The sequence below is a fragment of the Lucilia cuprina genome, chromosome 4 (genome assembly GCF_022045245.1).
Source record: "Lucilia cuprina isolate Lc7/37 chromosome 4, ASM2204524v1, whole genome shotgun sequence".
Classification (NCBI taxonomy): domain Eukaryota; kingdom Metazoa; phylum Arthropoda; class Insecta; order Diptera; family Calliphoridae; genus Lucilia; species Lucilia cuprina.
In genome coordinates this window covers 12,323,536-12,338,606 of record NC_060952.1, presented here as the reverse complement: position 1 = coordinate 12,338,606, position 15,071 = coordinate 12,323,536, and the positions used below count along the sequence as shown (strand labels likewise).

Genomic DNA, 15,071 nt, shown 5'->3' with positions numbered 1-15,071 from the left:
AGTTTGTAACGTGTCTGCCGCGAAAAGCTCATCTTTGACGCGTCGACAGCTGATCAGGGTTGTATTTTGTTTTGTGTAGTTTAAATAAATTTCACCAAAAATAGATGAAAAATATTAAAAAAAGATAAACAAAAATTTAAAATATTGATTTTAAAACAGTAATAGTCTAAAATCATTAAATAAAAGATCAAAATGACGATCAAATTGCGACCTGAAGACCTATTCGGGAGTTCAGTAGTATGGGGACTAGCTGAAATAATGGAGCTATGTTAAACATTTTTAATAGGCTTCGTCCCTGCACGCAGAGAAAAAACATAGTTCGACATGGTTACTATAACTAAACTATGTTCACTGTAACAATATATTGTTATCAAAAACATATAATTGTTATTTTAATTCTATTTAAACAATATTGTTGTTACTGTAATCATTTTCATGTTCACGACAATTATAAATTTGAGTATGATTCACTGAAAAATAATTATTTTTTCAATAACTAAGAAATGGTAACGACTAAAGCATATTATGTTACTAACAAATATTTCAACTTACTGATAACCATTATATGTTATGTTGCTATATGTTGTATAACCATTATATCTTATGTTTTTTATAAATAACTATTATATGTTTTGTTGTTCTATGTCTGTTGCTACAACAAGAAATTATTTTGTGTTGTTTAAAGCTACAATAAAATGAGTTAAAATAATTCTCATTTGGTTTATAACATTATATGTATAAGTATTTCACTTTGTATGGAACAATATTATGGAAAATAAAAAATATTATGATAAAATGTTTTAGCTGATTTTAACCATAATATGATACTTTAAAATTGTTACAATAACCATAATATATTTAGACTACAATCATAATTTTAACCATAATATGTTGCTCTTAGAACGTGGTTACCACAACCATGTTTTTTCTCTTCGTGTTTGACAATAGAATATCATATTCCAAATTTCATTGAATTACCTTCAAAATTGCGAGCTGTAGGTTTACATGGACGGACATAGCTAAATCGACTCAGAAAATGATTCTGAGCCGATTGGCCTAAAAATTGTCTGGCAATGAAATAGTAAGATTTTCTTACAAACGTCTGAACTTACAATTTACCTATTGCTAATAATTTTTTATTGTGGAATTTTATTATTTATACTTTTTTGTAGTCAAACGCTTTGGAAAACATAAAAATAAACACTTTTTTACTACTTTTCATAGTATCATTAAAAATTATAAAAGTTTAAAACTGTGCATTCAATTGTGTTAGACACTGTCATAGAGTTATTTACACATTACACAAAATGAACAAATTACATAATATTTTTTTTAAAGTAAATTTTTATATTTCCTGTACGATTTTAATGAGAAATTACATACTGTAGAATATTTTATTGCAAAAAAATTAAATATTAAAATATTTATGCTATGAAAATCACTTATAATAGCAAAAAATACTATTAATTTATTGCTTAATTAAATATAAAAACAAAAAGATGTGATTTGTAATTATTTTATTAAAAAAAGTTTCAATTACATTTTTGCACAAAATTTTAGATGTCCCTCGTTATTTACAAGTTCCCACGTATTGTTAAATTATTATTTAATTTTGTTTAATTTTTTTGTGCTTTTCTTTTCAACAACTTTTATGCAACTAATCAGACAATTAACGTTATTGTATAGCAATATTGTAGTTGTGTTTCAACCATGAATGGCGGCACAGCTGACTTAATAACTATTACTACAACTACTATAAACTATTATGCGAATTTAAGTAGTAGCAAATTTTAGCCATTAAATTTATTAAGTACTCGGCAGTGATTTTGTTGGTGGAAAAAAATCAAGAGTGCAATCGTGTTTTTAAATTTATTTAACAGTTAAAATTCAAATATAATTTTTGAAATTTTTACTTTACATTTGATTGCAAAAGTCACACCTTAAACTGATTAGAAAGATTTATTTGAATAAAAAAGTTTTATTTTATGTTGTTTTATTATTAACGACTTCAAAACATACAATTATCCAAATTTAAGTTAATTTTCTCACCATGCGTCATTAATGCTTTTAAATTTAATTTTTTTGGGAATATACATATATGCAGCTGGCTGCGTAATTACTTTTTGTTCCCATATCCACCCAGTGATCATTTAAAAAATCAGTTTTTTGATAAAAGTGACCACTGTGTCATTATTTACCGTGTGTTAAAGAGCATATAAGTAAATATAGATTCATTATGGGGATCGGTACATCGAAATTTTAAGAATTATTTACTCAAATTTATATTTTATACTTTTATGCAATAAGTAATATTTTAGGGACAAGGACAACTATAGAAATTTTGTAACGTTGAAATTTTGAAAACGCATCGTTGTCATTGCAATAACACATTGCTGTCATTTCGATTACGCTTCCTATCATTTTTTCATTTCGACAACGAATTGTTTTCAATGGAACAACGCAATGTTCTGTTTGTCAACATAGCATTGTCACTTTGATAACACTTTATGTTTTGTTGATTTGATAACGTTCATTTTTTATATCATTGTTGATTTGACAACTTCCGATTTGAAAAGTGTGGTAGATTTTAAACGGAGATGGACTACATGTTTGAGCAAAGTGACAGAAAGCACTATAAAAACGTTAATGGAAGGGTTTCCGAAAAGGGTTCAAAATTTCATCACTAGTGATTAAAACTATAAAAATATTTTTTTTTTTTTTGTAAATTGTAATAATAATTTGAATCAAATAAAAAAAATAAAGCTGTAAGTTTAGTGGTTTCTTTTTTATAAACATATATGTATGTTAAGAATTTTTCGATCTCACTCCTTAAGATAACATAAACGAAAAGGTCCATTTAGTTTGAATTATCGAAAATTTAATAAAACATAATCATATTTCAAAAATAAACTGTTCAGATCATTTGCAAAATTTTCGTTTTTTACCGGTTTATACTACATTTGCATTCCAAAAAAATCCAGTTTCAATTGGACTTGATTTAAATAAGTTTTATTTTTCTGATACAAGAAATCTGTCAAGTCTCCGAAAAATAAAAAAACGTGTGGTGTATGATGTCAGATTTAATGTATTACACCGGTGTTGTCATATAAAAGATAAATGTTAAACGACATTTTTCTTTTCAAATTCTGTGAAAGTATGTCAAGTATTAAGACTAAATCTCATTACATTTTACACACCTAAAATCCCGGCTTAGTAAGAGTTTATATTGTAAAATTTGTTTAAAACACTTTTTTTTCACTTTCAAAGAAAATTTATATTTTGAATTTAATCACTACTTACCAGTTATAAAGAGAAATCCAAATAAGATAAACAACACCAACGATATTCTCGGCAACATAATGTTATAAAAAATGTAGATTTAAGAAAAAGTGCAACAGCAACAGGCGGCAATTTATCAATTTTTTTATGAAATTACAAAATCACACCAATTTTTTTTTTTATTTTTCGTAAATTTGGATTATTTTCTATGTGGCGAAGAATGTGTTAAACAGATTTGTTGTTGTTGGCTCCATATGTGTTTTTAAAGAATTTTTACTTTTATAAATATTTTGGAAAATTTTCTGTTTATTTTTTTTTACAAAAATTATGTAATTATTTTTAATATAAAATAGACACTGTGAGTTTTTTTCTTTGTTGTTAACCCACCAATGTTATTTTCTTGTGCACTCTACTTGAATGTATTGTGTTTGATTTAAAACAAGTAATTTATTAGATTTTTCTTTCATTGATTTCGTATATACAACAATTTAATGTTTATGTTTTATATATTTTTCTTCTTTTTTTTGTTGTTATTGTCTTATATTTGTTATTTAGTAAATTATGTTGTATTGTTGTTGTTGTGTTTAATTCAAAACTTAAGGTAGGACCTGACCAACCGACATAGATTCGAACATCTGAAATAAACAAATGCAAAAACAAAAATATATAAATGTGATCATGTGTTGTTGTTGTTGCGGTTGGGGAGTCAGATTTTGTTTGTTAAGTTTTTCTCTTTTGAAATTTAAAGTTTAAGTTGGATGATGCAGTTGCTGCTCCTCTTAGTACAGTGGAGTTTAAAACAATAATTGAAAGTTTTGTTTTAGAAATGACTTATTATAAGGATAATCATAATTAAAGCAATTTTGTTTATATCCTTACCAGGACAAGATGATCTTAAGCCAGCCAGACAATATTATCAAAACTAGGAACTACTAGGAATTGAACCTAAAACCCCCTTACTAATAGACCAATTAATATTTAAATTCAATTTAGTCAAATTAATAATCATCATCCCCACTGTTTTATATCATTGTTTCAGTTGCAGTTTGCATTTATAAAAATAAAGTCGTGTTTCTTTACAATTTTATCTTATTGAAATTTAAAAACTAGTTTTTTTTTGAATTATAAATATAGATACTTGTTAAATTATTCGTATGTATAACCAATTTTTAATTAATTTTCGTATGACCTTTTTTTATTAAAAAAACATATATTTATTTCTCGCTTTTTTTTAAATAAACAAACTTTCAAAGTGTTTAACAAGGTTAAAAAGTTAAAATTTTTAATTATTAAACAATATCCATTAAACACTTTAAATAATTTAATATTTCCTTTTTTTTATTTAAATTACACTTAATTTGATTTCGTAATATTGTTTTAGAAAATTACAACACTTTTTTTTGATAATTGTTGTATTTTAAATTTCCTGTTTCTTACACCCAAATATTTTTGTTGCAAATGCATTTTTGCCAAATTAAATGTGGTTAAAATTTAATAGACATACTTTTAACTAGACACCCAGCAACATTTTTGTGGCAAAGTTTGAATGTTGTTAGTATGTATTTTTTATCTTGTTATAAAATTTTATTGGTTAATTTCAAATGTTTCAAAAATGTTTTTATGTTTATGAATAAGTATTTTTTTTATTTGCTGACACCTATACTATTGCAGTGTACAAAATAATTGCAAATTACTAAAAAAGAAAAATAACAAATAAAACGATTAACTGCCAATTTTTCTATATACGAAAAAATTTCATTCTTATACATAAATGTATTGAAAACAACAATCTAATTTAAATTTAGTTTTCTGTAGAATTATAAAAAAATGGTTTTACAAGATCAAAGCAATAGCAGTAATTTTTTCAATCAAAATTTCCTTTCTTTCAGCAATGTATTCATACAACATACAATACCAAATCTATCTATCTATCTATCTATCTATCTATCTATCTATCTATCTATCTATCTATCTATCTATCTATCTATCTATCTATCTATCTATCTATCTATCTATCTATCTATGATGGAACACCTTCCATATTTCACTGTCCTCTTTACATTCCGCTGAATCAGCTGTGTGTCATACTAACTTCAGACTCTCATCAGGGTCATTGTATAGGATATTTATGGTTTTACCAAGTTCTGCGAATTCGGCATGGGCGTGATGTTGTTGGGATTGGCATTTCACCGATGTGTTAGAACCCTAAAGTACTTGGCGGAAAGTATTCCTCCTCCCTGGAACGGCGCAAAAAAGAAGGAGCTACCAGTACTCTTAAGATCCACTGAGTACATAAATGGATGGGTCAGTAATCTGGCTAATGAACGTATATTGGGGAGTTCTAAATACTTAGCTGGCCGTGAAAAAATGAGATGTCTTTTACAGGAAAGAACCCCTGAGGGAACTCTATTCCATGTCAAGTCTTGCCATGAATTAAAGTTGGGCTTTCTTCGCCTCTTAAGCTGTAATATTCAAAATTGGGAAAGTGCCGATTGGAAGCGCTATTACATCAAGACTCGAAAAGGACACTATAAAACCTAAGAACACAGCATTAGTAGCCACCACTGATTACGCTAAAGAGTTAAATCTTAAAAGCGAGGAAGTTACTACTAACTTTCCAAAATTGGGAAGGCTCCGATTGAAAGAGCTGTCAAAACCGAGAGAACACAATAAGAGGATCGGACCATGAATGAAAAAAATTTGCTGCCTCCAAACACAATGTCATGTTCAAGATCAAGATTCAAGGCAGAATAGCATATAAATCTGCCAATATTCCCGAAATTAATAATATAAAGTTATTGTTCAGATTCTTAGTTCTAAAAAACTAAAAATTGAGCTTAAATTAAAATAATAGTTTGAAGGCAAAAAAATCTTTTAAAATATCGGTGCTCAATGACGTAACCACTCATTGAAAGTAAATGGCAGAAAATTGCGTAAAACTTTGTAATAGTTGTACTAGACAGCTGATTCTATTTATATATATTTATTATTTATTTCAACAAGTAGTCATATCAATTTTTTAACAAGTTTTGCAACCTTAATTTGTTTTATTAAAATATCAGTAATTAAATTAACCAAAACAAAACAAAAAAAAGAAAAATTGTGAATGTCAATTAATTGCTGACACACTTAGAAATATAAATTAAATATCATTAATTAATGTATTTAAAAATAATTACGATCATTATTTAGATTTTTATTTCTTTTACCAAATTTTACTGGGAAATATTTATTAAATGTTGCATACCACAAAAAAAGAAATCATAAAAAGCTAGGCGTTTACCACAAAATTAGCAACAAAAAAATTCAATATTTTCAGTTATTAAATATAAAATTACAGCACATAAACTATAATTGTTTCATTTATTATTATTATATATTTTGTTTTTGCTTCTTACAAATTTGAAATTTACTATAGTTTTACTTGTAATTTAGTATTATTATTACTTTTTTAAATTTTTAAACTTTATTCTTTTTATGTGTTAATTTCCCGCTTTTATGTTTTCAATTGTTCAAAAGTCCACGACTTACTGAACATTATTGTTTTAGATATTTTTGCAATTCGTTAATTTTTTCTTAAATTTTTTTTTTTGTAGTTGTATTTCTTCTCATAAAGTTTTTTAAAGTGATTTTTGTTAATTTTTTTATTTTTCAATTTTTAAGTTTGTGTCTTAAGTCTTTCGTTATTTTTTTTCTTTCTTTCGTATTCAACATCGGTTGTACTTACAACTGAGAAGCTTTTTCATTCGTTTAAGCTTATTTTATGTTGCTACAAAACTGGTTTTATGTCTTATTATTGTTGTTGCTGCTATTGGATTGGGAGATTTATTTATTGCTGTATGTGTAAAGTCGTGCCCCCAAAAGTTTATTAGTTTTCTTGTTTTTATTTTCAGAACATTTAATGATATTTAGTTGTTATGTGTTATGCCACAATATGTTGAAAGTTTATTGAAGTGTTTAGGAGTTTAAGTTTATAGAATATTTCACATGAGACTTCTAGTTGTGCTTTAAAGTTGTAATGACGATGTAGCAATTTTTGCAAATGGATTAATGGGTTTGTTTGCCATGGAATCACAAAGTTAGCGGCTTGGTGCTTAGTTTCAATGTTCTATTTATAGAAAATCTTTGGGTAGTTTAACTTAACTACAACTGATTTAGAACTGAACTGGAACTGAACTGGAACTGAACTGGAACTGAACTGGAACTGAACTGGAACTGAACTAGAACTGAACTAGAACTGAACTAGAACTGAACTAGAACTGAACTAGAACTGAACTAGAACTGAACTAGAACTGAACTAGAACTAAACTAGAACTGAACTAGAATTGAACTAGAACTGAACTTGAACTGAAAATTTAATATATTTTGTATTCAAAGAAAAGTTTGAATATTTAGCGAAATATGACGCATAGATATTATACATACATGTAGGTAATATTTTTCAAAACATTTTAAAACTTAAACCCCTACTATGACCACACAAACATACATATTTATTAAATTAAAGCCTTGTTTAATTATAAAATTATGATTTTTATACAAAGTACTTACGCATAATTGTGTGTAATAAACATTTTTTACCTCAATTAATCAAAAAGCAACTTGAGATGTTTGAGGTTAAGATTTGTGCCATCAATTACAAACAACGCAATTAAAGTGCTAAAATTGAAATTAATGTGCGTATGTGTTTTAAGTCTTTTATTTTGTTGAACACAAGTCGTATAAAAAAACTAAGAATATACATATATGTATATGGATGTATGTAATTATATAATAAATTTTGACTGTAGGTGTTAAGAATCAATTGCTCAAAGAGAATAAAAAAGAAAAAAATTGGATTTTAATATTGTTATTTTCAACTAACCTTGGAAAAAAGTAACAATAAAAAATAATAATTGTGGAAAAAAGTTTTTTTTTTCTAAATTTCATTAAGCTGCAAATTATATTCGCATTATAAAAATTTTATTAATTTCAAAAAGATTTCTCAAGTTTTGTTTAGATACCTAAGCGTGACTGTAAATCCATAAGCAAAAGCTATTTTTTAATTTATTTCTACTGTTTAGAATAAAAAAAATAATATTCCATTTGATTTTTATTAAAATCTTTTCCTTATCGTTATCTTATTTTATTCTTAATTCTTGTTATGCGAGGTTAAAGACATTTACTAACCGACTTTAACACACTATCGATTCTGTATCATCAAATACAAGGTCATACGCTGACAGTAGTCAACGTTGTTATTGGTTAATGGTAAATTATGTTCACTCACTTCTTTTCAATTCCCCAGTTTGTGCAGGCCTTAAATTGTGTTTTTTTTTTTTTTTGTAATTTATGTGAATTCATTATTTTATTCGGCCCCAGCATCTTTCTCAGCATGATGAGTTTTACAATGTTAAATTCGTGTTCTTCATTTGTAAATTTGTGTCTGTCCTCAGTTTTTCTGACAAGAAGGCTGAATAAAGGCAAGCAAGATCAATGCATGTATATTATTTTTATTTTATAAAAAAAAAAAAACACTAATAAAAGAAGTCTGAGAAGAAAAAAAAACTAGTTAAAGCTGTTGAAAATATTGCAAAAATTGCGGTAATAATGTCAAAGTACTTAAATCATGTTCATTATTGATCTACTGCAGGCATTTGTCAAATTTTGGTTGTAAGTATCGTTTTTATTGTAACGAGTTTAAGAAAATAGTTTTTAACCAAAGTGTTATTTTTTTAATATATTATCATAAAAACGAGTCTTTCTTAGAAAGAGACAAGTTTTCTTTAGGATAACTTGTTCCATAAAAACAAGTTTTATAGTAAACAAATCTTCCTTTGGAAGACTCTTTCTAAAGGAAACTAATCTAAGGATTTATTCCTTAGAAAAACGTTGTTTTTGAAAACAAGTCTTTGTTAAAGGACTATATCTAAAGGACTTTCTTAAAAAACTCTTTCTATAGGAATAAAGTATTCCTTAGAAAGTCTTTTCTATCAGAAAAAGTTCTTTCTTAGGAAGAAATCTTCCTTAGGCAGACTCTATAGGAAACAAGAAAGTTTTTTCTATGGGATAACAAATCTTCCTTCCTTTTTCTATAGAAAACATGTCTAACTCTAATCTTTCATAGGAAGGCTTTTCTATTCAAAACAAGTCTTTCTTAAAAATAGTTTTTCTATAGAAAACAATTTCTCTTTTAGAATAAATTTTCTATAGAAAAGAAGTCTAACTTAATAAGAGTTTTTCTATAGAAAACAAGTCTACCCATTTTTATAGGAAACAAGTATTGCTTAGGAAGTCTTCTATATGGAACAAGTCTTGCTGAGTAAGACATTTTCTGTAGAAAACATGTCTTTCCTATAAGATATTTTCTGTAGGAATTATGTCTTCCTAACGAACACTTCCTTAGCAAGACATTTTCTATAGAAAACAAGTCCTCCTTAGAAAAATAATTAAAAAAACGTTATAAAAAATTGTGTACATATTCTTTTAAATTCGAGTGTAAGTGTACATCAGTAATAAAAACATCATAAAAATGTTGTAATTTTTCAAAATTTTCTAAAAATGGTTATCAAAGAATTATTCTCCATATTTGGTACTAAACATAAATTACTGAAATTTTTTACAAACAAAATTTTAATTTAAGAAATTATTTATAACCAAGAGAAGCCAATATTATAATTTCCCAGGAAAAACTTTACTTACCGGTTAAGCTGGCAAGTAAGATTGAAGCAATGTTGAAGTACTTACTTTTGGGGTGAATAACTAATTATTTTTATTCGACGAGGTTCAAACAATAACTGGTTACAAATGTGCTTACCCGACTTTCTTGGGCTAAAACCTGGTTATATATTGTATTTGTTTCTCTTTCCACTTACTCAGTGCTTAATCAACAAGTTATTTTAAAATATTTATATTGCTTTCTGGAATATTTGTATAAAATACTGATATCAACTATGATTCGAACCACAAACGTTGGATAAATGACTAATATTCCCATTCAAAAAATTAAATAATATAATTGATAACAACCACTCATTACCTGGTAATGTATTAAATAACTACATTATCTAGATTACTCATTACCAAAATTTGAAGATTTTTTGCTGGGTTTCTCGAACATATTTAATTCTATTCCTTTTCTAACGTTTGTATCTTATTAACAATCACTTTTAAAATTAAATTTAAAACAAAAATTACATAAAGTTGCCAACATGTCAAATTTAATACAAAATCATGTTATTGCTATATTTAAAGCATCCTCTCGATTATTTTAAAAATTTTCAATTGTATTAGTTGTTGGAAAAAAAAAAACAAAAAATAAAACTCATCTTAAGAACTTGAACGATTTTGGGCACATGAGTTCATAGATGAACCACAAAAAGTAGAGCAGTTTGTTGTTGTTATAATTTTTTGAAAGTGATGATAATGTTGGCGACGATGACAACATCAATTGTGTTTATAGAAAGAAAAAAAATCTAAAATAATATGTATAAATAGAGGTACCATAAGTAACCAGCATTTAATATTTGTTTTTATTACTTTTAACAATCTCCAAACTAATTTTTTATTATTTTAATTTAACCATAACATTTTTTATGTTTAATATTAATTGAAGTTAAAGAGAAGGAGTGGATTGTATAAAAGCAAATTATGTTTGTACTAAATTATCATCCTTTCTAAATTAGAAATATAGAAATATATGGGATCTGTTGATTAATTATTAGTATTATGACTTTTTTTATTAAGATAAACTAATTACCAACTTAATTACTTAAAATCAACAAAATTTAGTAATCCGTAATCATATTAATAAGGGACGGTTTCAAAAGTACAGTAGATACGGTTTTCCTTTCATTCAAGTACTAATCCGTAAAGTAAGCAATGCCTATTTTAAACCTTTTTTGGTAAAAGTGTACTTACAATGTATTTATTTCTAGAATTTTTGTATACTTATTTTAAAATAAATAAAATATTGATAATCCCCAATTATCACAATGTCTGGTTATATTTTATATTAAGATTAAATTAATAGTTTTCATACAAAAAATATTTTAATCGGCAGAATAACTTTCGGTTTAACGATAACTGGATTGGTTGACAGTAATATTAGACATTTTCTGTACATTTTCTATGATCTAACAACCGTGTATACATAGCGTTAGCTTCTTACTTTACAAATATGTTGATCCAAAGAAAGTCAACAATCCAAATGACAACTTCTTCACCTAGTTGTAGCAATCCATGCGTATAGCGCTTAAATTTGTTTTAAAGTTGTCCACTTTTGTTTCAATGCGCTGCATTATGGATCTATAAGTTTTTAACTTCTCCCCGGGGTCATGTTATCTGGGAGAAATCTCCATCTTGGTCCCGGCAGTCTTTAGACTATAAACTGGTGATGATCAAAGGTATCCTCGGCGTTTCTTTGACATGGGATCAAAACAAACCCTCAAATCATCTGATATTAAGAGTGGGCAGTTCCCCGCAAAAGTTTGTTCTGGCTGTTCAGTTGGTTGAGGCTTCTTTGGGTTTAATATGCAAATTAGCGGGAAAAGAATATCATATGCAAATGTCTGGATTCTTTCTCTGATACTGTTGCCATCTCAATAGATATCACTTAGTGATGTGGCAGCAAAACTTATGTTGGATTGCTAATCCCGTTGAGTATATCTTACTCTTCGCGTAGTATGGTGCCAGTATAGCTTGATGAATTGACAGGTTGACATTCGGTAGTTGCTTGCATTTCCGTAAATGATCTGAGAATGAAACTGTTATAAGTTTCTAGATAGATCGGGCACCCCTCTTTGCTCGACGAAAGACTAGTATTGATTTAGTATACTTTTTACTTCAGGGAAGTTCTCGATGCTGTTGCCATTCAACAGGATGCTTATTGTTAAATAGCTGAGGCCCATTACTCAGCTTGTCGGGGCAATTATTGGGTTCGTTTATCATTAGGAAATTCCTAACTCTTTTGTCACATTAAATATCACGACATAAGAAAGATATATTGGCTAGGTATTTTGGACTACCAAATACGTGCTGTCTAGGTGCTTTTGCTGAAACGACATAATCTTGGACTGCGGGACGAGAAATCTGCCTAAGCGGATCATTAGAAGATAGGGACGCTAAGGCGTCGCTCATGACAACGTATATACCATCTTGGTATTATAGCGAAATTATCGATTTACCGCGTGAGTTTGTTGGGGTTTCGATACCCCTTTTTCTGATTTAGCGATACTTATGCACCTGTTAGGGTATTATTATGCTACATGTCATTCTGCAACATGATCATTTAGAAAAGGATAGTTTGAATATTCCAGAAAAAGACCGCCAGAACCATGTACTGCCAGAACAATTTTACAAAACATATATTTATAAAAAATTATGAAATAAAATATAAAATGTGTGTGAAACTAAAGAGCCGATATCTTTAGTTTGCCGATGTCTAATGTAGGGTATAAACATTGGATTTTGTGTTTTAATTTACTCAACAACATAAACAAGAACACACCTCGATCTATTTGATATTTCCTCTTGAACACAGTTGGATACGGATGAAGTACAAAAATAATTCGATACATTTTTGCCAATACGATTTTTAAATACCATTTTAAGATTTTTTCTATTTGTATTTTATTTTGTTTTTCAAAATGTTCGTTCAAATAAAACTAAACAACAAAACTTAAAAGTTGTTGTTGTTGTATGTCATTAAATAAAATTATATTCATGTGCGCTTACCAAAATGACCTCAATACAAATTTTAACCAAATTCATGTGTGTATAAAGATACAAATAATATTCGGTTTGAAAACTTGTTTAATCTCGTACTAATGTGTAACATATAATCTACAAAATAAATTCTTTTAAAATTATAAACCTAAAGGGAACTGCCACAAAACAGGTCCCTTGACTTGGGTCGTATTTGGGGCTACAAACTAGAAGTCTTTTGCTATTTGATGTGTTGAAAAGGAGCTCCTTAAAAAGTACTTCCTTTTTAAATTCGATACAATCTTTGCAAAAGGTATTACTTAATACTTTTTCTACAACCCAATGTAAATTAAAAGAAATAAATCATATAAGAAATAAATTACTGCAATTAAATTATGCTAAAAGTACCTACATAAAAATACTACTACTGCTACTTATTTCTAATTATGATAAAATTTGCTGTTAACTTTATTCACTATCTTAATGTAGTGCAGATTTGGTAATTATTTTAAATTAATTTTAAACTTCCGTAATAAAAAAATAAAACGTTCAGGGGTTTCTAATTGCGTGTTTAAAAAAAATATTTTAATATTTATTATAAGGTATTTTTTCCTTTTTCAATGATTTTTTTTATTTCCCACCTTGCGTTAAAATTTTAAATTTAATAAATTTGTGTTTTTTTCATTTCGATTTCAGGATATTAAATCTATTGAAACACAATTGGAGGAATATGCCACGAAAACTTTGGAGGAAATATCAAATTATTACATTCAACTTCATAGTTTTTTGCAGAATGAAGAAAAACAAATTATGGATAAATTCAGTGAAATGTGTCAACAGCCCCAATTTATGTTACGTGAAGCTAATATTAAATTAAATGAATCTCAAGAAACCTTAAATGTAAGTACAATTATATATTGAGTAGAATACACACAAAAATTTCTAAAATTGACAAAAAATTATATCTGAGAAATTTTTCGAAAAAAATTAAGTTAAGTTTTTCTAGAGATCAAAAAATTTTCAATAGAAATTATGAACAGCTATCATACATATGAAAGTTCGTGGACAAAGTGGACGTGGTACCTATTATATAAAAAGTACTATAATTAGTATATAACAGAAAATATAACTGTTAAAATACTAAAATTGTTCAGAGCAACTTTAGTATAAATATGAATATTTAAAAACAAATGGGCGGACTAGCAATAGAGGGCATGGCACCTCCCATTATGAGTCGATTACGTATCTCAGTTGCCACTTTAGTTGTATTACCAGTTGCCAAAATGATGTGGTTACTGGACGTTTTTTAAGCAATAATTTGAAAATTGTATAAATAATACATTTTTTAGACATTAGTCCAATTAGTTTTAGTTAACTTGAGCCATTGCAAGACTTATCTTATTTTAAAGCAGGCAACGCAACTGAAGTAGCAACCGAGATACATAATCGACCTATTAAATTTAATCACCCCTATCGCCAATAGATGTGAAATTTTTGCTTACTTGAAATTTACTGTAAACTATTCATTCACAATAGCTGATTTTGTAAGCAACAGCTGTTCAATGTTTAGGAAATTCCATCAAAAAATTCCGTCAAAAAAGTTAGTGAACGAAAACGTGAAAAGCGAACTTTTTTCAAGCGAAGGGTAAATGTTTTCTATATCTGAGAAACCATTAGAACGAGAATCCTTAAATTTTGTCACCCCTATCGCCAATAGAAGTGAAATTTTTGTTTACTTGAAATTTTCTGTAAACTATTCATTCGCAATAGTTGATTTTAATAAAAATTTCACTTTTTAATGTCAAAAAAGTTAGTGAACGAAAACGTGAAAAGCGAACTTTTTTTCAAGCGAATGGTAAATGTTTTGTATATCTGAGAAACTATTAGAACGATAATCCTTTTACATTATTGTAAACATCGATGTAAGGGGCGTGGCACCTCCTACATTGGAAACCATTAGATCTTAAAAATGGACACCTCACATACAATACTATGTCTGAGAAACCATTAGAGGTAGAATTCTCAAATTGCGCAATTGAACTTAAAATAGTGGGATTTGCACATCCGATATACATATATGCACGTGCGAAATATATAATCTATATGTG

The 15,071-nt window shown here is 27.6% G+C and overlaps 2 protein-coding genes across 7 annotated transcripts in view; one reads left to right on the top strand and one right to left on the bottom strand.

The window, feature by feature from the left end:
* The window catches only part of LOC111684679, a 39,972-nt gene extending 33,115 nt beyond the window's left edge, over nt 1-6,857 (bottom strand). Inside the window, exons 1-2 of one of the 5 annotated variants that reach the window (XM_046949892.1) lie at nt 6,727-6,857; nt 3,301-3,914 (exon numbers count right to left, since the gene is read on the bottom strand). In XM_046949892.1, the coding sequence (XP_046805848.1) occupies nt 3,301-3,358 (58 nt within the window). In that variant the 5' untranslated portion in view covers nt 3,359-3,914; nt 6,727-6,857. The other 4 variants (XM_046949890.1, XM_046949891.1, XM_046949889.1 and 1 more) reach the window with 4 other exon arrangements.
* The window catches only part of LOC111684676 (RING finger protein 17), a 136,229-nt gene that overhangs the window by 112,738 nt on the left and 8,420 nt on the right, over nt 1-15,071 (top strand). For both annotated transcript variants that reach the window (XM_046949884.1, XM_046949883.1), the window contains exon 4: nt 13,660-13,863. In XM_046949884.1, the coding sequence (XP_046805840.1) occupies nt 13,660-13,863 (204 nt within the window). The remainder of the gene's footprint in view (nt 1-13,659; nt 13,864-15,071) is intronic.